This window comes from Cavia porcellus, unplaced genomic scaffold (genome assembly GCF_034190915.1).
Source record: "Cavia porcellus strain 051 isolate PalLab524CR breed Dunkin Hartley unplaced genomic scaffold, mCavPor4.1 scaffold_17, whole genome shotgun sequence".
Lineage (NCBI taxonomy): Eukaryota > Metazoa > Chordata > Mammalia > Rodentia > Caviidae > Cavia > Cavia porcellus.
In genome coordinates this window covers 17,881,657-17,905,323 of record NW_026947500.1, presented here as the reverse complement: position 1 = coordinate 17,905,323, position 23,667 = coordinate 17,881,657, and the positions used below count along the sequence as shown (strand labels likewise).

Below are 23,667 nucleotides of genomic sequence, written 5' to 3'. Positions count from 1 at the left end.
CACAAATGCTGAGATACTTAGTGTTCTCATCCTATAGAGAAAGAAACACAAGCACAGTGACATTTGGTGATTGCCCAGTTGCTGAGATAGTGAGAAATAAATCTGCTAGCAAATCCACATCTGTATGACTTTGAAGTCCTTGGGTGGGAATCGGGGCTTGATGTCTTCCAAGATCCCCCCCCCCCAATACAAATCCTGTATCATCCTCCAGAATGTGAATCTGAGGTGAAAGGAATCTGTGTAAAAAGCAGAGCCATGTGAAGAGAGAGCATTTGGGGGTAACCTGAGCTATTCACAGCACATCTTCACAAGCAGGGAGTTAATGGGAGGAATGTGGTGCACTGTTTTGGCCTTGAAAATGGAGAGGGCCACAAGGCACTGCGAGCAATCCAGCAATCGAGCAATCGCTGATCAACAGGACCCTCGGCCTCCAACTGGGAACGAACCCTGTCGAAGCCTGTCAACAGCAGGAGCTGGGAGCAGGTCCCTCCCTCCCCAGAGCCTCCAGATGAGCACCCAGCAGGGCTGACACCGACATGCACTATCTCGGCACACTGAGCAGAGGACCAGCCACTCCTTCTGCACTTGAAAGCTGCAGATGGTGAGCCAGTAAGTGGGTGATTTGTAAGCCACTAAATACCCTGCAATTGGTTATGGAGCAATGAAAAACTAACTTGCCTTCGTTTCTTGTGGAGTCTTAGGACTCTAGAAAAGTCTTTTGCCTTTCCTGATCATAATTTTCATGTGAACCATGGTTAGATGTGATGATATTTAGGATTTTTCCAACCCAATGATTCTAATATTTTGTAAACAGTGTTTTTCTTAAGGGCTGAAGGGAAACAGTGCACGTGAATGTAGTTTCATCTTGAGAAAAAAGAAGGCAGACAAATTAGTATTCAGTCTAATGTCAACTGATGGCCTGTATGGATCTCATAGAAAAGTTCCTCCTGAAAAGTAACTCATTATTTAGGTCCCAGCTACACAGATGTTGAGAAGATGAGGAATTTCTGACTCCCGCCTCCCAAAGGCTCCCATATCACAGGGGGTGGAGGCGGCAGGTGGGGGGAAGGAAGCACTTCAGGGTCCCAGGCCCTTTGCAGAGCTCCAAGAATTGGGGGAAGGAGGCACCGTGCCTGCCCTCTCCAGACAGGCAGTGTGCACAGACACACCAGGGGACTGCAGGGCTGGTGCTGGGTCTGCGGCTAAGAGGTTTGCCTGGCAAGGCACGCAGCCCCGCAGCAGCCCAGGCAGGACACGGCGTGCAAGGTGAGGCCGTGAGACCTACAGTGCGGATCATGCCTGCTGGGTTTTCTGTGCGTGGGAGCTGTCTGTGAATAGATGACCACTGGAGCGTCGGGAACGGTGACGCTGGGGAGAGGATTTGTAAAAGGACACCTCTGTGCCAACCTCTTTGAACACCCGTCAGGCCTCACTTCCTCAACTTAAAAAGCATATAATCGATATCAGTTGGAATCATCTTGTTTTAGAAAAACATCAATGCTACATTGAGTGTACCCTTCTCAGTCGCTTCCCGACTTCCCCTTAGCCTACTTGCCAGTGAAGGCAAGTTCATATCAGGCTGTCCTGAGGGTTAAAGAATCATTTGTTCAAAATTTACACTCAATGTGAATTATAAAATCACAGTAATTGCAGAAATAATCACTGTTCTGCCCACTCTCTAAGGACAAGAGTCCTGCAGTTCACATCTGGATGTTCCTTACAGCACTCAGCAGTTTCCTGCAGTGGTGAATTAAATTTCATTAGAGACAAGATGAACTTCGTATGCAAATAAAAGGCAGCAGAGATTACATTAAAACTCTCCAGGAGGTTTTTGCATTTGCCTGACCAGGGTGACTTCAGCCCGCAGAGCTGCCATGGTGTAGTTTGGAGGACCCCACTCATCAGGCCCTGTTCCTGGAGAAAGCCAGGAGCTTCTGGAGGGCAGATGCCCCAGGAAATCCCTCCCACACCTGCAGGAGCTGTTCCCACCCAGTGCTGGAGACTTAGTTACAGTCACTGTAGACGACTGCTCCGCGTGTTGACTGCTGTGTCATATGGATATCTGTGGGTAACACTGTGATGCTAAGGAATTTTTGCATAGTCTGTAAGCATTGCTAATCTACTGCTATATACTGTTAAAGACCAGATAAGATAGTTGGTGGCTGTGTATTTTTGATGGGAAGATTTTTTTTCATCTAAAATCTTTTGAATCTGCAAGTAATCTACTTTTCTACTATTTGTTTACTCTTAATTTATTCGCTGAATAGTATGTATACCACATGCCTAGTTTTACTCAAATATTGGGTTGGCCTCTAGCTTTGACCTGTAAGTAATATCAACATGATTCCTCGCCCTTAAAAATATAGATATTAGAAACTTCAGGAGAACTAAATATTATGGTGACCAAACAATTCTCTGGGGTTGTATGCTCAGGGAATGTACCTCACCCGGGGAGGGGAGATTCTCTAGAGAAATGATGTCATAGGTGATGATTTCAGAGTTATCAAGGAGTGGAGGAAGGGCAGGAAGGTGGAAGAAATTCCAGGCCAAAATTATAACTGTGTATATAAACTAGTTCTCCTTAAATTTAAAAAAAGGTTGAATTTCTAAAAAAACAAAACAGCAAGCATATTCTAGTTGGAGAAAGCAAGAGCGAGATTTCATGCTCGCCGAGCTTCATTTCATTATGGAGAGTTGTGACACCTCGTGGCAGCTCGGTGTCAATGCACATAAGAAGCCAGGTTTTCTTGGACTCAGTGCTTTTGGAGCTGGAAGAGCTCTACTTTAGAAGAAAACCAATCTTATTGGGTACCATTGATTGCCACCTCCCCCTTTGGCCTCCTGTTTGGAAAGGCATCTGCTAAGCAAAAATGCACTTCTCCCCCCTCATCTGGATTGTCTTGGTTATATTACAAAAATGATAATTCCATATAAAAGCAAAGAACTTTACTTTTTGTCTTTTTTGGTCTTACTGAACCATGTAAAGCCATAAACTTTGCCTTGGTAAATTCATCTTTTTTCTTTGGGACTATTTTTTCATCTGAACATGACAATGATAAAACACATAAAATAACACCTGCCTCACTAAGTAGTCCAAGAAAAAAATGAGCCTAATGAGTAGGTAAACATTTATTCTTGTTGTAGCCTTTTCATGGGCAAAAGTTTGGTTGTATTAAGTTTGCTGATACCCATTCCTGTTGTTGAGGGCTCTCTGGGAATCCAGGAATTCCAATTTTGGAATTTTTCTACCCTCAATTTATTCAATATTATAAGACCCCAGAGGAAGGAAGGGACTTCCCTTGTTATAGTTTATAACTAGATGTCCCCAAAGCCTCATGCTGTCATGGCAGGGTGCTTTGGGAGGTGACTGGATCAGAGAGGCATGACACTCATCAGCAGATTAGTCAAAGATGAGCTTATAGCTAAAGGTGATATGGGGGGGTGAGGCATGGTGGGAACAGGTGGGTCACTGGGAGTGTGGCCCAGAAGGGTACATACCTCCACTTGCCTTCATCTCTCTCTGCTTCCTGATTGCTACACCATGAGCAAGAGTCCTCTGCCACGTGGCCCTGCCTTGGGGTTCACTTGAGCTCCCTGGCTCTTGTCTCACGGGTTTTGAGAAAGTGGGGCTGAATGCAACACATAAATAGAAGCACAGACAAAATTCACGTGGTCATATCAACAGATGCATAAAAAGCTTTTAACAAAAGCCAACACCTACTCATGACAAAAATTCTGAAGGAAATATTTACAGAAGGTTCCTACTTCAATTTGATAAAAACTGTGTATGACCAACCAGGGAGCTTCTGTAGCCAGTTGTTGTCTATCTGCCATCTTTGCTCCTCCCCCTTGGCTTGTCTTTTAAAAGTATGCCTTATACATATAAAATGTATCCCAAGAATTTCGTTGTTTACATCCCATGAGTTCTGGCAAAGTATCGTCTAACTTCTCTTGAAATTCCTTTTGAGCCAATGGGTATTTAGAAATGTGGTACTGATTTCCAAATATTATTAAACTGACTAACCTTTACTTGTTTAGAGACTTGATTAATTATGGTCAGACAATATACTTTACATGATGCTTTTTCAATTTACCAATACTTGTTTTATGGCTTAGCAGCTAGCATATAACCTATCTTGGACAGATTGCACATGTGTTTGAGAAAAATGTCTGTTCTGCTGATCAGTGAAGTACTCTGTACTTATTCTGGTCTTTTGCATAGTGTTCCAGTCTTCCGTGTGCTTGTTTTTCTTCTGCTTAGGTTTCATACACATCATTGACTGTAAGGACAGAATCTTTGGCTTTTTTGCTGTTGTAAGCTTTCCCCCTCAGCTCTGTCAGGTTTTGGTTCATGTGTTTAGAGCTCTCCTCCTTTGTACATAAAATAAATAATGCCTTAGCACCCAGAGATGGTTGGTTCCAGGACCTCCTGCAGTAGCAGAATGCACTGATGCTCGACAAATTTATGTAAAATAAATACTGGCATGGAACAGTACTGGCACAGTACTGGCATGGAACCTACAGATTCTCCCTTACATTTTATACTGTCTCTAGGTTCTTCCTAATACCTAACTCAATGAAAATAGTTTTGCTGTAATGTTTAGATAATGTTGATGAGGAAAACTGAGAAGCGACACAGTTCAAAAAATATTTTTGCCTCGTGTTTGGTTGTATTTGCAGAGGTGGAAATCACGGATATGGAAGGCTGATTACGATGCACTTTCATGATTCTCTCTCTCCATTTTTCCTTTATTACTGAAAATGCTGCTCTTTGTAGTTCATGAAATTTTATTGCTTTGGATTGATTGCTTTTTAATTACGATAGGCTATAATGGCTCTCATACTGGTTTTTTATTTTTTGCTACTTTTCTTGTACTATTTGTGTATGTGAATTAAAAATGTATTCAGATATCATATGGAAACAGCATTATAAAAATCTTGTATCTGCCTCTGAATAATTTAATCCATTTATATCTCCAGAGATTATTGATATACATGTTTCCATCTATTTTACATTTCCTTTTCTCTATTTCTGTCGTTGCTATGTTCCTTCGTTATTGTTTCCTTTGGCCTTGAGTAATTTCTATTACTTTGCAGAAAACCGGTAACTGAGCAGGACTGTAATGGCAGTTTTGAAGATGGCCTGCTTCGTCCTCCCTAGGAAGTGGGGTTTTGTAGGAAATTGTGTACAAAGAAACCATGTACATCCAGGAATTTGAAATATTGCAAAGTTTCTGCACTCTTCAGAGACTAGATGAAATGCATTTCAACTTCATTATATGAGCCAAGAATGTAATTTGTATTGAATACCTGTGATCCTGAAATTTTAAAAAAAACATATATCAAGGGATGTTTAAATGGGCTTATGTGGTAGCTCTCAGTACAGTGCTTGTGTTCTCATCCTTTGGTGGTATTTCTTAGAAGACATGTCCCAGGTTGTGACAATTCATTGCTGGAGATATTGAATGTGCCTTGCATAATTCTACTGGGAAAGGACTGTTAGAAGCCTGTACATGGTTTCCCAGTGTCTTCACACCCTGGATCTTTATCCATTTGTTGAGTGTACATTGTATCATACAGACATAATAAATCATAGCCATCAGTACGATTCCATACAAATCTGAGAATCCTCCCAGATAAATTACCATCCCAAGATACCAGGGCTATTCTGTGCCCCAGGGCCCAGCCCCTCCTGCAAGTCCCACTCCTCTTCACCAGTTGGGTCCACTCTGGGGACCCACACAGGCATCCAGTTCCTCGAGACAGGACGAGGCTGCGGGCAGCCTGCAGCACCACCAGCCAGGCCCAACAAGTGGTGCCTCTTTACCCAAACACCCAGGTGGAGGACATCCCCACAGGGAGCCAGGGCCTCTCACCTGTGTCTGGGTCAGCTTGGCCCACTGAGGGATGCTCGGCTCCAGGACCAAGGCCCATGGAGCAGAGCCTCTCCAAAGACAAGACTGCCTGATGTTGGCCTATGTGCCACACACGGGAAACAGCTCCTCTCTCCCTGATTCTGCAGCCCTCCTGCTTTTCCATTAGGATCAGGACCCACAGAAAGGGAAGCTCATGTTACAAAGTGACAAGAGAGCAGGCTCTCATTCTGGACCAGCGCTGCCCCAGGACACTTGGACAGTCACTTCCAGATTCCTGGTGGTGCAAACCTGTGTGACCACCCCTTCCCTGTGGGCTTGTGGGTAAGCAGGGCTGGCAGCCAGGCAGGACTTGCTGTGTGACACCAGGGAAGCCCCTCAACCTCACACTCCCTCTCTAGCAGCAGTCCTGCACATATATGTAAAGGTCAAGGGATTCTGAATCATATCTCAGGGACCCTTGTCCTGTGCTCTCCACTGTCAGTTCATCCTCTCTGCAGGAGGTGAACATAGGCAACTGGACCAGATGTACTAATAAGAAATCGATTGATGATATATATTCACTGGCACACTCTGCTCCTTCTCAAACCTGGCTCCGTGTGGGACCTAAAGGTTCTGTCTCTGAGTCAGGATGTGGAGCAAGCAGGGCCCTGGGGTGGGACCAGGAGGAGTCACATGGCCCCTGATGGCCCCTCCTGTCAGCTGCTGGATGGCAGCTGAGCCTTGGAAGCACCCCATCCCCCCACCAGTCACACTGGCCTCAGGCCACTCTGCTCCCACCTCAGCTCCAGCCTTTTCCATTTCCTCCCACAGCCCACACTGTGCCCAGCGCCTGAGCATCAGTTACTGAGCCTCACATCCTTGTTCCACAACCCAGAACCACTGGAGTTGGGCCATGTGAGATGGCCAGGACAAGTGACCAGGAGCAGGGCCTCCTGACACACAGCTGGATTTTCCCTCCTCACTGCTGCTCTAGAATGAGGGAGCCCGGATCCTGGGACAGGGACTCTGAACTTTCCATCAAAGCTGAGCCCAGAAAGCCCCTCTCCATCCTGGCCTTTGCCACGGAGAGGCAGGGCTTCCCAAGGGTGCCATCCTCTGATCGCCACCATCTGATCCTTGATGGAGGGCAAGATCTCTCCTGCTCCTGATCTCAGGGCCCACCATCCTCTGTGCCAACTGCCACCCATTCTGGGACCCCTGCAGCTACCTGGCTCTACCCTTGCTCAAGTGTGTGGGAATTTTCAGCCTAAGAGGTCTCTGTGTCCCTGGATCCTGCACTGATGTAAGGTAGAGGGAGAAGTGGCAAGGTGGGGTGAACCAGATGCCAGGGTGGGCTCTTCACTGCTTTTCCTCTGCTTGTCTTTAGAATTTTTGTTCCCCTAATGATGGAAAAGGGGATCACTGAAGGAACTCAGGTGGACGTGGGCTTGTACCCCAGTTACCCTCTACCACACTCCACCCCTCCAGACATCAGAGACCACCGCAAGCACAGAGCAGACACAAACCACTTCCCCCTTAGGAGGAAAAATAGGTATATTGGGCTATAGTAAGTCTCAGGGATGGAGAGTGTGAGAAAATCATTTTCTGCTACATTGCACATTGTGTTCCTGGAGGTGCGTTTCCCTAGTCAGAAAGAGTGGAGAGAAATCTCTTGGTTTCTCGGTCAAGACCCCTCTCCCAAGAGGAGTGTGTCTGGGGCAATAATATCGGCCTGGTGCCCTGAGCACTGGGACACCATGCTGCGCGGGGCTGTCAGGGGACACAGGCTTGATGGGCACTGAGGGGTGGGGAAGCCTCTGGCCCTGCTGCCCCCAACCTTGCTGTCCAGTTTTCAAGGACTCCTGGGGGGGCCTCTCCCTGAGACCATGGCTGCGATACCCGGAGGATACAACATATCCTGCTGCTCCTCTGTGCTCTAAGGAGCAGGGAGCCTGGGAGACCGAGTCTTGACCTCCTTCCTGTCTGTGCTGATCCAACTTCAGGTCACGAACTTCACACGGAAAACTGATTTTAGTTTCTAGCATCTGCCCAACTGGGGTCATGAGCACCTGAGCCTCATAAGTACCACGGTCCACACGCAGTCTGCCTGGGGCCAGTCTCCAGCTCCGGGCAGTGGCCCCTGCAGGCTTGCCTTTTTTGGGGGCATCTTCCTGCCCTTTCATTTTTTTCGTGGGTAAAAACCACTGCAGAAATTTCTTCAGGCTTCTTTGGAAGCGGCCTTCTGAAGGCACTGGCTGCTTCTGTGGGAGATGCCGAGGGTGCTCCCTCTCCAGGGGGCCTTGCTTTCTCCAATCCTGGGAGGCCAAGCGTCCCAGCCTGCCTTCATGTTTCTCTGCGCCAGTCCCCCTGCTGACCTCCTGCTTGAAAGTGGGGGCAAACGTCCTGCTGTGGCTCTTCTGTGAGCACTGGTGCATCGGGTCCCTGGGCTTCTGCTGGCCCAGGCTGCTCCCTCTGTGCGCCATTAGGTCACCTAACCTCTGTGACTCGGGCCTGTTGTGGTGATGGGACTGGGGTGCCACAAACACCAAACTGTCTGGAATTTGGGACCCCGAGCCACTCTTTTGAGAACTGTTCATTGACTCCATCTCTGTGTGCTGAAATGTCCTCGTGATGTCTGCCCAATCACCTGGCTCTCCTGCATCTTGGGAAACATATGTTCCGGGAAGCAAGGGGACTGTTGGGTCAGCCTCGCCGACCATTTGGACAGTCTTGCTGTCATGGGTTGTGCCTCTGAGTCTGTGTGTAAGTTGCTCTGAGGGTCCCTTGCTGTCCTGTCCAGACAGGGGGCCCTCTGATAACCACTGACCATCAGCCAGTGGGATACCTGTTGGATCCAAGTTGGTCTCTTCAGATGCAAGAGGGGAGACCAGGGGACTGCCCAGTGGAGAGACAGACTCCCTGACCCTGGCCTCCTCCTCAGGAAATGCCTCAGGGGTTTCCCCCAAGAACTCCGCATCCTCAAGGATCAAGTCTACCCAAGAATCCCTAGAAGATGAGGAGGGTGGGGAAAACTGTGGCAAGGATAAGGACTGCGCCTTTGTGGGCTTGAAGTGATTTGCAGCCTTGAGGAGCCTGAGGGGGAGACCCCATCTGTGCTTCACCCTAAACCTGCCGATCTGCGTCTCCAGGTCCTGCAGATAGCTTGGGTCGCAGACAGAAAACTTCTGGGTCGGTTTCATGTAGGTTTCCTGAGCCCTGGAGGATGCTGGCTTTCTGGTCCCCACGTGGGTGTCAGAGGTGGAAAAGGCACCGTTGACACTGAGCCAGGACAGGCGCACTCTCAGCGGGATCAGCCCCTGGTGGATCTGCCTGGTCTTTGTGCCCAAGTGCACTTTCAGCACATCCTCTATGTGCCCCCTGTCAGCACTTCCTGGGGAGTCATTACCAGTGTCTCTCTCCCTGGTAACAATCAGGGTTCTCTCTGACTCCTCAGAGGGTACCCCCTGATCCTTGTCGGGGTAGCTCCCTGAGGCCCTAGACAGATCTTTTGGGACATTGCCTAGAATATGCCCCAGATTCCTGACCGGGTTCGTGCTTGGCTGGAACCTCATCTGCCCATCCTGGCTGCTTTCAGCTGTAGACAGGCGCAGATGGGAGGGCCCAGCCTTGTCCTTTGCCTCCCAGGAAAGAGTCAAGTCACTTGGAGGCTGAGTGAGTCCTGCAGACCCCTGGGTCCTGCTGGCCTGGTCCCCACTGTGTTCAGTGGTCTGCCTTTGAATGTGCTGCTCCAGCTGTGCCTGGACCTCAGGGCTGAGCAGAAAAGTCCCAGGAAGGGTGACAGCAGCATACTTGCCTTGGTGAAGGCTGGAAGTAGGGCGGCTGTGGCCCTCCTGAGCACTTTGGACTGCTGAGAGCACAGCTCCCCCACGTTCCAGTTGTTTTGTGGACAAGGGCCATCCTGGGTGTTGAATTTCAGTTGGAACCTGAGACTGTGGGGTGCTATGGGGTGCAGAGCAGGCTGCTCCACAGTCCCTGCTGTGGGACACAGGAGGTGATAACAGGATTGGGGGAGAGGACCATGGGTGGGTCCGAGTCAGGGCATAACCCAGAAGTGGGGGCTGGAATTGGGGTGGCAATTGGGGTTCCAGACAGTAGGGGGCCTGGGCCTGGGGAAGCAGTGAGGACATGTTCTGCCGGTGAATTGGGTGAAAATGTGAGGTTTTGTTAAATGAGGAGGAGGGAAGCTGGGGAACACTAGGGTTTGGGGAGATCCAGGCCGCAGCCACTAAGGATTCGTTGTCCTGAGAGGGCAGACCCCAGAACGGTTGGTTCCATTTCTGCTCAAAGTGGAGCCCTGGGATCTTGGGATGTGAGGGTTGATGGGTACTGAGCTGCTGATTTGGCTTCTCTGTAGTATCCCACCACGGTTGGGGGCCTGAGGCAGACTTGAAGGGACCCATTGGGGGGAGGGAGTGTGAAAGTGGCCGGGGTGAAATTCTGTCCAGCAGAAGCAGGGGCTCTGGGGACTGAGAGGCAGTAAGGGCTGTGGGTGAACACTCAAGATCCGAAGAGATTGTGGACCAGCCTGGCGATGGAGAGGAGGCCAGAGGTAGAAGGTGCCGAGTAGGAGGGGAGGAGGCAGCCTCTACCACAGACAGAGTGGTGGTGTGCACATCCTTCCCATGTGGCTGCAGGGCTGTGGCAGGTGGGCTTGTGCACACAGCAGGAAGACATTGTGGATGTGGGGGCTGCTGAGGGCTTTCTTGTTCAGGCAGCAGCTTCTGGAAGCTGTAATAAATAGAAGATTTAACTGCAGCCAGGGTGCCAAATGAGTCTGTGCAGACCATGGCCCCTCCACATCCCAACTCCACAGTACTCCTGCCACCCCCCACCCAGGGTGTCACATCTCCCACTCCCAGCATCCCTCCCTCCCAAGTCAGTCCAGTGCTGCTGGAGTCCTCATAGGCAGCATTAGCAGGAGGAAAGGGGAAAACTCTTTACCTTCTCAGAAGGGAACTTAGGGTATTGTCTAACTTCTGATAAATCTGGCAGTCTGCAAATGTGAGAAGTGGGAAACTGGGTTATAAAAGGTCAAGGGTAAAGGGGATTTTGATTTCACAGGAAGCTGAAGGGAACCCCTTACAGAACAACATAGGCAATCTGACTCTGCAGCCCAGGCATCTTCTGGCCCTGGCTGACAGTGATTGCACAGTGCACAAAGGGGTCATTACTGTGTCTGTACAAAGTGCTTCTGCATCCTTCAGCATCTGTGGTTCTCACAGCGGTGCTGTGCTGGACACATGGGGTCATCTCACAGAGGAATCAGCCTCAGGCAATTGTGATAGCTGGGCCCAGATCTGGAGGCCCAACTCCAAGTCCAGGGCATATGGCTGTACTGCTGCCTGCACTGCCCCTGCTGGACAGAACCCTTCATTGTCCCAACACAATTTGCTTCTTCTCCGGGGACCTGAGAAATGTCCCCTTGCTGAGAGCCTTTCCAGGATCCCTCCTCTCAGAGGTCTGTGGCTGCATCCTGGGAGTCGGCCTTGGTCGCAGGGGACCAGGTCATGGTGGCTCTGGGGTCGCAGGACTGAAAGGTAGAGCCTCACCTCTGAGTGCGCCTGTCCTCTTCCTGCTCCTGTTGTTCCACCTTATCCGCACTGGACGCTGAGAAAGAGGGAAAGTCATGAGCAGCCCAGGCCCCGTTCTCATCTTTCAGCTATGGACACTCAGCATTCATGAGTATTATGATACTCATCGAATTAAGGAGTCTGGGTTTTTTCTTTTTCTCATTTTTAAAATAGATATAAAAATGTTTTTTTGTTGTTTTTCTCCAAAAACTTACAGAGGACTTCATGTGTGAGATTTACCAATGGTTACCTTACTCCCTTTCTCAGGAAACACAGACTCATTTCTAGAGCAGTTTTTGCCCTTTCAGGTGGGATTCTGGATCCAGAGGCACCTGACACTAGGCCCCCATCTCTAAGGCATCCTGGCATCCTCCCCTGAGTCACTGTATTCTCTTTAACTCTGGCCAGCAAACCACACATGTGGTCTTAGAGCATCAGATAGGCATCCTGCTGCTTCTGCCCTGGCCCAGCTGTCCCCGATGAGGGTTGCTTTATTCTTTCCTGAGATTTTCCCTTCTGCATTCTCTTTACTCTACTCTACATTGGTAAGTGAAAGGAGAGCAAATTGTTTTCTGCTGGGTCTGAGCTGTGGGTTTCTCACCTTTTTGATGGTTCTATTTCTCCTGGATGGTGGCAAGGATGGTTCACCCGGGAGCCAGGGCAGTAACAGGAGGTACAGCCCCAGTCCACACACAAATGCGAGGACCATGTCCATGGCAAATATGGTGAAGCTGGGCCATGTGGCGCTAAGGCTTTTCAGAGGAGTGAGAAAATTCTCCATCGTCTGAATCGCAGTGCTGCTCTTAGGCAACTGAGCCCTGAGAATTCTGTCTGGGAGCAGGGAGGGGTCCCAGGCCTGCATCACAGAGCTGTGGCCTCCTCATCACAAAGGGCTCCTGGGCTGGGGGAGGGGCGGGGATAAGGGGCCCAGCCACAGCCTTCCCCTCCCTCGCTCTCCAGCACAGTGGGTGCTGCACCCATCCTGGGCCTTCTAGACCACTCCTTCTGCCTCCACCTGCCCCACTTGTAAAATACAGTCCTTTTCCATTGTTCTTCCTAGAACTCAGGTGTTACCTGGCTCTTGTATTCAGTGAAGATCTGGCTGATGTCAAGACTTCAGTGTTGTTTTTATATATGTATATAGTATTTATAATGTTAAACTGCACTAAGCGGTCTTTCATATACCCACACACAAACACACATACTCCCTGCATCCTTTCGCTGGGGGAAAAACTGAGTCGACAGCAGCCAGGAGCTCAGGAGAAGAAAGGAAATTTAAGGAATGCTAGCAGATCCCAGAAGAGTAATCTCAAAAGATTAAGACACTGATTACAGAGAGTGTATCTGTTTTTATAGGGTGGCAAATAGAAGTTACAGAAATAAGATAGGCTTTAGTAGGTGAAGGCCGGATTACAATGGTGTCTTGTGGTGAGTACAGTTGTGTGTAGCAAAGTTGCTTTTAGCACATGCACAGTGTTAGGTTTTTCCTTGGTGCAGCAGAGAAACAAGGACAGAAAATGGAGAAAGGAAAAAAGGCCTTTATTGTAGACACTGGAGGGCTGCAGAAGACCGCTAAATCCCTTAGAAGTTGACAAACAGCAGGTTTTTGTTCCATTTAACAGGGGGTGGAGCTTAAGGGGTGAACAGAGTGACGTTTTGACAGCTGATTGGGGGAATGCTGGCGCAGGCGCAAAAAGCGGAGGGTGCAATTTTCATGTTTGGAAGAACTGGGAAGTCTGCGTTGAACCAAGGCACTGTCCAGAGCCATGTTGGGCAGCCAGAGCGTGGAGGGGGGGGAATAATTCAAGCTTTGAAAGATAATAACCTCCAGCCAAGATTGATATATCCTGCACAACTGTCCCTAGAAATTGATGGAAAAACAAGGTGCTTCCAGGATAAAGAGGAACTAGGGGAATTTGCAATCACCAATTCAACTCTACAGAGAATACTGTAGGATATTCTAAAAAAGAAAAATACCAAGATTCCAAAAAGAGTGGCAGAGAGGCCACAATGAATAGAGCAGAAAGCGAAATGAAGACAAACTGACAACTAATGACAGAAAAAGAGCTCAACAGAAATGAGGCAGAGAAGGTTGGGTGGTAGGAACAGCTATTTTGGAGAAATCAAGACATCATAATAGCTAGTGCTGATTTAGTATCTTGTTTTGAAGTCTCATCAAGCTTTTGTTCTTCTGTCTCCATTGGTCTTAACAGGTTGTATCTTATTACATGTGATAATATAAACAAAAACTTTTATGGACAAGGAGATTGATTATACAGAAACCATTGTTCATTTTCTGATAGTTGGCCCTAAATATCCTGTGATACTGTCATTCTCTTGAATGGTTTTACATTGTCTTGATATGTTTGGTGCTACAGTATATGAAGTTATACTCAAAGATTTCAAGGAAAGACACTATGGTAACTACTTTTATGTCAGATTATCTTGTGGTGAAACACTATTTTGCTTAAATGATTGTTTTGCCCTGCACTGTTTTGTTGTTATGCCCTCTTTTATCTCAATCTCCTTTTTTTATTATTTACTTTTTTATCTTTTTAATTAAGGGAAAAATAAATAAAAATAGCAGGATACATTATAGTAACCCACTTTGATTTCCTATTAACTTGATTTGAAACCCTGCATTGCTCTCCCCATCTTGTTTTGACTGATTTTCTTCTATTCTGTTTTGCTTGATAGTACCAAGTTCGAGAGTATAGGCAACAACTGTGAAGACAATAAGATTCATTATGACGCCCATTCTGGTTGACTATTATCTTCTTTTGAAGTCTTGTAATGTCTCCAATGTTTTGGTTTTATTCTTTACTGTTTTGTTCAATTTTATTATAACTGATGATATAGGCAATTCTTTTTAAGATAGCAAGAGGTAGTATGGTAACCATTGTTGATCACCCTGTATTTTGTTTTTACATTATGTATTATGTCCATCCTTTTGATTTGATTTACTCTGTTCTGTTATCTCATATTTGGCTTTACTCTCTTCAAAAAAAACGTAATAAGAACTGTGGGAGTAATAAAACCCAAAATGTGTGTAATTGTCATTGTACCAAAGAGAGGAAGTGAAAGTGCTCTAAAGGCTATAACTGCATGTATATTTAAGTGTATAAGATAGATAACCATATTACTGAGTTTTGTTGGATCACTGAACAGAACTGTTTGCAGTCTCACTGTTTGAAAGTCCACTTTATGTGCTTTAATTTTGTAACTTGAACAACTATTTGTAAGATGACAATATGTAATCTATTAACTAGTGATTTCCTACTGTTGATTTTTTCTGAAATTCTGTATAACTTGTACCCTTTTTCTGTTTTTTTTCTTTTTTTCCTTAAAATTTTAAAAAAAGAGAAGGTACATAAAATATTTCATAAAAATTAAGAAACACAATAAATATAAAAACTAAAACACCAACATATGTGACCTTAGAAGTCTACGTAGTTGAGGGGAGAGGACATTGTTTAAAATTACAATGAACTACACATGTAATCCAAATTGGAAAAAGATTATTGTAGCACCCTGTTTCTGTGAGATAACCTTCCTTGAGACTGAATGTGTGCACACATCTGACTTTTTAACAAAAGAGAGCCATGGGAGAGTAACATAGACTTTAAAAAAGTTAATAGACATTTTAAGAACAGCTTCAGGTATAGTGAAAATGGTTCAGAACCAGAAAGAGTCCCCCACTCACTCTATCACCTGACACAGAAGTTCTTCTACATTAATATCTTGTACATTTGTACAATTTTCAATTCTTTGTTGCTTTTCATTAATACAGTTTTTGTAGTATTGGGAATTGACCCCAGGGGCTTGACCTTTTTGGAATTTTTTATTCTGAGGCAGGATGCATCTAAGTTGCTAAATTGCCAGGTGGGCTCCAACATGTGACCCTTCTGCCTCAGTTTCCCAGAGTGCTGGGCCCACAGGTTTATGCCAGCACTCTAACTTCAAACTTTCATTTTCTAATTGACTATGTCACCAAAAGCATTATTCATTCAGAGTTGTAGTTCTGCGTTCCAAGTTATCCAATCAGAACAAGTCCTAGGATACCTCATTTGACTATGGTGGGTGATAGAACTGTGGGGGACTGGCAGCAGCTGAAAAGATAAGAAGTATGAAATATAAATGATCTTTATTTTGTGAATGCAGGTAGAGACACCCCCCATCCCCCTGGGGCGAGGCATCTCCCCCCGGGGTCAGTGATCTCTCTGTGGAACACATGGAGTGGAGGCATATAAGTAGCCTCAGTTTGGGGTGGAAACTAAGGGGACATTAGGGATGCACAGGTAGCCCATTGGTCTTTGGCGCCATAGGTAAATTCCTTGGGGTGGGGGAGATGGAGCTCCTTGGTTCCACCTGAGGCTTTACTGGCTATAGTGTCCTGCTTGGCCAAAACTCTTTCATATCCTGTCTTACGATTATTATTATAAAAAGGGGCAAAGATTTCTCTCTTTAACTACTTCCTGCTGGAAAAGGGTGCTGTACTGGGGTCTAGGGGAGTTGACGGGATGACAGTTGTAGAAGCTGGTGCCAGGTGTTTTAGCCAGGACAACTTCACTGGTGAATGCACGTATGTTAGACTGGAAAAACAAAGAGACAAGATGTTATGAAGAGGCATGGCGCTGTCATATTTAAGGAACCAGGTGAGGTAGAAGGAAAGGTGCCTTTGATTTAGACATGTCATTATATCAGGACCACGTTGAGTTAGGATCATTGTCAAGGTGAGGTAGAATTCTGAAAAATTAGGAGGACTAAAGTTATGAGAGGTGATCCCCCATCTGAAAGTGTAAAAGTTAAGAGGGGGTGGGTAAAACTTGTCTCTGGTCCAGGAGTTGAACTGGAAAAAATAGGGGGAGCAGGGAAGGTGATGGCTGTACCAGTATAGGGAAGGTAAGGGCCTAGGCTTTCAGGGATGTCACGTTTAACCAAACAGCTGAGGGTAGAAAGAACTAAGACAGTCATTACATAGAACATTATGAAGATGATCTTATGCATGATGTGGGGGTCTTTAGGAAAGATTGTCAAGAGTCCTGCTGTAAAAATGATCATTAATAGAATGTAAGAAATTAGGAACCAAAGTGGATAACAAAAACATGACTTAGCCTGTTAACTGTGGCTGCAAGGCCTTTATGAAACGGGGACGGGTGGGCAACAGAAGATGAGATGACCACTCAGAATAATCAGATTTAGGGCTGAGAGGGCGCTGCTTAGCCTGAGTGATGTAAAACCAGGATGGCAGTCTAGCAAATTTGATCACTGTTGAGGTTGCCAAGAATATCAGGTATGGGTTGCTCTAACCTGGCTGTAGTCCTTGGAATAATTTGCTGCAATGGAACTTTAGCAAGTATACCAGCAATCTCCCTGGTTGTGGGAAAGGCTTTTATGTATCCTGAAAAAAGTATAAACAAAGTGAGAAGACAAAATTTATCTGTCAATCTTGACCAGGGTTGCCTGAGAAATTGGTGAATAAGAAAGGAAGGAGGTGGTCTGTATCACTGAGGAGAGGTTTACTAGCAATAACAGGTGTAAGTTGTTGAGGCCTCAGTGTGTCTAAGTCAGTTTGTATAAAACACAAGGGAATGACAAGCATTTTAAGACTTAGAACTGGGACCTGCACGAAATAGGCCCTGTTTATAAATGGCGTAGGTTGACGCTCAATGTCTTTTAGAGATTGAGGACTTATTATAGCGGCCTGAAAACTCAGGAAGAACTCTGTACATATGGCCTCTATGTCCACAAGTATAGAGGATGTCTTACCTGAGACTTTTAGTGGGACTTGGACTCTGAGACGGACACCCATAAAGGGGGCTGTTGTTGGCCCTGAGCCCTGTCAGTCTTCAGCAGCAAGTTTAAGCAGATCTGCCAGTGATGAATCTCGCAGTGTTGGCATTTCCTGTGAGGGCTAGAAGTTAGGATGGCTTACCCACTCTCTGGTGGCTAGGACAGTCCAGAAGCCCTGGGGTAAGGTCTCAAAGAACGCCAGGATGGGGCACTCTCTTGCCCAATGTCTTCTGCTGCATTTGAGGCATGGTCCATGGGGGTGGGCTAGGCAGCTCCACCTTGTGTTGGCTTACCTGTCTCAGAACTCCAAGTGTCACAAGTGTTATTTCTGTTGTTGAAAACACGAAAAGCCATATTAAGGTCTCTATGAGGTTTGAATGTCAAGTTTTGCCTTTTTGTTTGGGATCTGGACTATAGTAGAAGGTACCTGTAGAATTAAGTAAGTATGCAGGAGTTAAATATAATCAACAGGGTATTTATAATTTTAGTAATGGCTTTTCATAAGGAGGACAAGGTCCAGAAAACTTTAGGAACTGACATGTTATTTATGTCATATATATAAGTATCTCTTTATGTTATTAAAATGTCTAATGCCATCTGATATTTGGAGGATGGCCTGTTTAATTAATTTTTTATCTTTTTATTTAGGGGAGAAATCAGCAGCTACAGTGTTATTTAATATCAGTTGAATATAGTTAATTATGGCTCGGTGGAGGACTGAGCCAGAGCAGGCAGATAGGCTGGGAAAAGGTTTAAGTTTGGCTTCTGCCACAGTGCCGGTTTTGCTGTTTTGCATATATCATACAACCCTTGTCTTGGAAAAGACCTAGTGGTTCCCAGCAAAAGGAATGTATAATTATTTTTAATTTTAGTTGTTAAGCATCTGGATCTAAAAGAAAACATTTATCATGGCTGGAACACACAAAAAAAGGCAGCAGAAACAATCAGAACTTTATATCTGAAAACACAAATACAGCATCAGATCACAATTGTCTGCTGCACTGTTCTCTGCATTGACAGAGTGTGCCTGCAGACAGAGTCGTACCTGTGCTTGGGGGCAGGGGCTGGGATGCAGCATGTAGGTGGAACATGCAGAGTGGGCAGGGTGCTTAGGGCAGGCAGGGCACCAGGGTGGGGGCGGCGCATGCAGAGTGAAGCGAGCATCAGGACATAGCACGTGGGGAGGGGGTGGAACTGCCCCCGGAAATGCATGCAGGGCGGCAGTGGTGGCCTCATGGCGGCAGCAGCCTCACAGTGGTGGCGGCACATGGGCACGTGGCACACCGGGGCAGAGCTGGGAGGCGGAGTTGGGATGCCTCATGAAGCTGGGGCTGCTCCAGGAGGCCCAGCCAGTAACCAACCAACGTGGAGCTGAGCTGCCACGTGGAGCTGAAACTGCTCTCGGGGCGCACGGATTAGGGCACGGCATTAAAGCCGAGCCTGCGTGGACCTGGAGCTCAGCATGAGAGCTGAGATATTGCATGGAGTTGGGATGCGGCTTGAAAGCCTAAAGCAGCAGTATCTCTCAACACTGTTTGGGCTGGAGCATGCTTGAGAGGTTAAAGTAGCTGCACATATCTCTCAACACTGTTTGGGCTCATTTCCCATCTTGGCAGGGAATGGGTCAGCATGCACTGTAGGGGGGAGGGGGGAGGAGGTGGCGAGGAAACAAAAGGGACAGGGATGCTGGCGGGAAAGGACACATTCTCAAAACAAAGCCTTAAAGATAGTTTTGTAAACTTGTCATCAGTGTGATAAGCTATAAATAGGTATGGTTTTTTGGAGGGGACAGGTCCCCAAGATAAAATCTGGTGTGGGGTCTAGCCCACAGAGTTATAGCCAGATGAGGCAATGGACTGTGGTCTGCTAAGTTTAAAGTCGTCACTTTTTACTTATAGACTGATCAGTATATTATATGGTTCCAAAACTCATAATAATTGACCATCACCAATATATGAGTGGATTTCACCTGGGTTTAGTAACAACTCTGCCCGTGAGAACTTAAAAAGTTCTCCTTCTGAAGGATGGAGAGTCTTTCAGTGTGGACATAGGTTGGCCCAGGAAGACTCTGCCTTGGGCTATCCAAACCCAAAGGATGTGAGAGTCCCCCAGTGTGGATGCAGATTAGCCAAGAAAGACTCTGCCTTGGACTATCTAAGGATGTGAGAGTGTCCCTCAAACCCATGGAAAGGGGTAGAAAACTCTCCTGGGGCCTGGCCCAGGGGCAATCTTCAGGGGGTCGCTCACCTGTGGTAAATTGGGTCGGTGTTGTTTGTGAGCGAGCAGTGACAAGTTTACAGCTCCCGAGTGTAAAGTGAGGAATTAATGCAGGACACAGTCCAGTCTTGGTCCTGAAAGACCAAACTGAGACTCAACTGGGGACTCAAACTGAGAAAGCCCAGGAGTCTCTCATCTGTCGTTCCCAGTCAGGAAACCATATGATAGGACTGTGGGGGACCAGCAGTGGCTGAAAAGATAAGAAGTATGAAATATAAATGACCTTTATTTTGAGAATGCTGGGAGAGACACCCCCGATCCCCTGGGGCATGGCATCTCCCCCCCCCGGGGTCAGCGATCTCTCCGTGGAACACGCGGAGTGGAGGCATATAAGTAGCCTTGGTTTGGGGTGGAGCCTGAGGGAGCATTAGGGATGCACAGGTAGCCCATTGGTCTTTGTTTGGCGCCATAGGTAAATTCCTTGGGGTGGGGGAGATGGGAGGGAGCTCCAGGTGGACCTGAGGCTTTACCAGCTATAGTGTCCTGTCTGGGCCAAAACTCTTTCTGTGGGTATAAATACTCCTGTCCCCACTCTCCTGAGTCATTTTTAACTTTCTTCTGTCTAGCGGCTGTTGGGTATTGGGTGTGGGGTTCCCATGGGTTGTGTCTGCTGCTACCCTGAGAGTCTCAGGAGAACTTGCTCTGAATTCCAACACAAGGTGGCAGGGAACCCGCTCTGCAGGAGTCTGCAGGTGTATATCCTGCCGTGCAGGACTGTCCCAGGGCCTCGAGTCTCCTCCAGCCTGACCCTGCCACCATGTCCCTCTTGGCCGAGTCTGGGGTGCAGCTCTCCCTGGAGGCCATGTGGGGAGCAGGCAGTGGGTTGTGCGTGCATACCTCATCCTGGCAGGGCCTGGAGCTGGTGCCAGGTTCCTTCTGCAGGACCTGTAGGCTCCCTGGGCATCTTGGGCGATAGCAGCATCTTCAGGCGGCCTCGCAGCAGGAAGGAGGCTGAAAAGGTCCCCAGAGCTGCAAACCCGGCCCAGCAGTCGAGCCTTTCAGGGCATGGGGTGGATATGTACAGGCTGCGGGTCAGAGCGGCTCCCGGAGGGATGTGCCTGCTGAGTGCCTGGTGTATGCAGCTGTGGCCCAGCAGGACGCGGTCCTCTTACGCAGGTGGGGCAGGAAGGCCCTGCTACCGTGTATATTCTCACAGCATCGCACAGTTGTTTGGGGTGTTAATGTGTCATTCCAAGGCTCCGTAGTTGTTTTCAGTGGGAAAGAGAAAGAAGAGATCTGTGCTCCCTTTTCAAGACAGGAAGTTGGCTTTAACTGCCTTCCACCGAAACAGACTGTTTTAGGGGAAACTGTTCCCAGCACGACAGCAGTAATCTTGTTACTTGTTCCCTGTAAACCTTTGCAGTCCATGCCCTCCCCACTGAGAGCTGCTGCTGTCTTGACAGCCATGGTCCCCTCAGAACAGGAGGGAGAGTCGCAGGAGCTCATTTCCCTGTGTTTCCCTCTTACCTACTGAGATTCACAAGTGTGGCTTGGATCCTGACCGTTTGTTGATCACTCCACATTAGTTGGAAATGCTGGCACTGCCGTGTTGGATTACTGATGATATGGCTTGATCCTGATAATCTGGAGGTGCTCCAACAACCCTAGCCTTAATGATGTCACTCCTTATGGGTTTGGTAGCGTGCTTTTATAATATGTTAAGACGTGAATTGCCTTCAATTAGTGATCTTCGTTTCTTAAATGTACTGTATCTTAAAAGCCTAGATAGTGTTAAATATGCTGTTTTTTAAGGCAGATTTACAGTTCACCTCACTGACCCATGACTCCTAGAAATCTGAGTTCCCACCTGTGCACACCTTGGGCATTTCACTATGAAAAGTTTGACTTTCTTATGGGAGAAGATGTTTTTTCAACTTGAATTTTCATTTCCTTGGTTGTTGGTAAATGCATCCTTTTACAAGTTCACTGAAGATTTTCTGCTGCTTGCATTCTTGGAGGATGATTTGGGTTTGCTTGGATATTATCACTGTTCCTCTTCTACATTCTGTGGACAGATTTCCCTCTGCTTTTATAGCCTATGAAGATTTGAGAGATTTTGAAATTTAAGATAAATTAATGAATTTTAAAAAATTATTTACTATTTTATGATTCTGCTTATCAGTTTCTTTTTCTTTGTATATAGAATATAACATACTTTCAAATGCTGTAACTATATCCATGACTATTTGCCTTTGTGATGTTGTCTTCCTTCATTCAGTGAATATCAGATACTATATTTTATTTATATAAACTTGATTTGATGTTTTATATCTTTTGTGTCTCTCCTTAACATACATGGGCTTCCCTTTGCTGCCTTCTGGGAAGTACAGTTGCAGAAGCATGTTGGACCTTTCAGAATTAGCATGATCACTGAAATAGACTGATGGTTCAGTTTCTCAGGTTTGGTACTTGTTGTTTCCTGTTCCTGTTTCTAAATTGAATACTACATCTAATTCCATTTTTATTTCTTTTCATAAGCTATCAATTATACTTCTAAAGCTGTTAGTGGTTGTCTTATAGTGTGATACCCATTTTGATATCTAAAGCCACATTCATGTGACACAGCTTCACCTCACAAGTGCAGTAAGTAACTTCATAACTGAGGATTCTCAGGGCTTCCTGCCTGACCCTTGTGATAGAACTGTCAGTAACGATAGCTATATCGTATGGTCAGAATACTATTATTTTTAACAAGTTACATGAGTAAGAACAGTATGATTAATTTTAATTTGCCCCTTCTCCAATGGATTGACCTGTCTTCAATATCACTGATTCTTTCTCTTTTGGTGATGAGTGTCCTAATAAGCCCATGGAAGATATTCTTTATTTGTTACTGTGTTTTAAAAAAATTTCTGCCATTTTCTTTTTTATTACTGTAAAATACACATGAAAACTAACCATTTTGACCATTTCAAAGTGTGTGACTCTGTGGCATTAACATGAATTCTTATTATTGTGCGACCACCACATTTACTGATCTTCAGAACTTTTTCATCATGGTAGACTGAAACTATGTCCATTGAGCACCAACTTCCTATTCTCGCAGTCTGTTTCCCCAGCTTTGCCAATCACTAGTCAACTTTCTCTACCTTTTCCTATTCAAGGTACTCCATCTAACTGTAATCATACAGTATCTATCCCTGATGTCTGGCTTATTCACCTAACATCATGTTTTTATAGTTCATCTGTGATATGAGCTGAACTGCATTCCTAGAAAATTCATATGCTGCAGTCCTAGTCAGTTACCTTCCAGTGTGACCACCCAAGGGCAACTGAAGCTGGAGACAGGGATAGGAGCTGGGTGGGTGCCTGAAGAAGGCAGGGTCGCCAGGGCTACTTCTCACTCTCAAGGAGCACCTTCTTCCTGTCATCTGTGGTGGATCATGGGGACAGCTCTCCTTGAAAGAAGAGCATTTCTCTCCATTTTGGTAAAGCTTGCCTACTTCCCTGTATTGATATGTATAGAGCTGGCTAGGGTAATACTCTGCCCCCTCAATTAGCTTTAAGCCATGCAAAGGGATCTAGCCAAGTCACTGACATGTAGCGTTTGAAGCTGTGTTACATGTCAGTGATCCCCTGCCTATAGCTCCTGACTACTAACCCTGAGCGAGGCTGAGAGATGGCATGCTGCTGGCTAGGACTGAGCCTCAAGAAAGAGGCAGTGACCTGTCAGGGGAGAAGGGCCAGACAGTAAAGCTGAGCAGCCAATCAAAAACACAAGATAATTCCTCAAACTGTTATCCACACCTCCCCTTCTCACATTCCTTTATGGGGAGACATAAGCCATTTTTAATTCCCACTGGAATCTATGAGCTGCTGCCAGAGGAACCATGGGAATGACTATTGGAAAAGGAAGCTTAATCTCTAAAGGCTTTACTGTAACACCAACCCTAACAGATGGGGGTTATAATCAGGAAATACCTGTGGTGCTATGTTCCACTGGCATTTGGGGGGTTGATTGCTCAGGTCGTGCTTTTTCCTGGAATTCAGTCAACTCCTAGCTTAACCCTTCATGTGAGCCTAGCAGAGAGAGCCTTTAAACAAGATTTCTTGTTCTCAGGGTATTTCAGTTCGTACTTGTACTATTAAGTTAAATGGGATGTCTTTTACTGGACTGAGGGATACGGGAGCTGATATCACCATAGTCAGTA

At 46.4% G+C, this 23,667-nt stretch overlaps 2 protein-coding genes across 8 annotated transcripts in view; one reads left to right on the top strand and one right to left on the bottom strand.

The window, feature by feature from the left end:
- Positions 1-12,288, bottom strand: part of LOC134471093 (putative spermatogenesis-associated protein 31C2) — a 59,760-nt gene extending 47,472 nt beyond the window's left edge. The window contains exons 1-4 of the mRNA XM_063229005.1: positions 12,048-12,288; positions 11,426-11,483; positions 10,818-10,869; positions 7,612-10,604 (exon numbers count right to left, since the gene is read on the bottom strand). Coding sequence (XP_063085075.1) covers positions 7,612-10,604; positions 10,818-10,869; positions 11,426-11,483; positions 12,048-12,227 — 3,283 coding nt within the window. The 5' untranslated portion in view covers positions 12,228-12,288. The remainder of the gene's footprint in view (positions 1-7,611; positions 10,605-10,817; positions 10,870-11,425; positions 11,484-12,047) is intronic.
- LOC101787882 (spermatogenesis-associated protein 31A3-like) overlaps positions 1-23,667 on the top strand; it is a 93,870-nt gene that overhangs the window by 47,330 nt on the left and 22,873 nt on the right. The gene's annotated exons all lie outside the window — the stretch shown is intronic.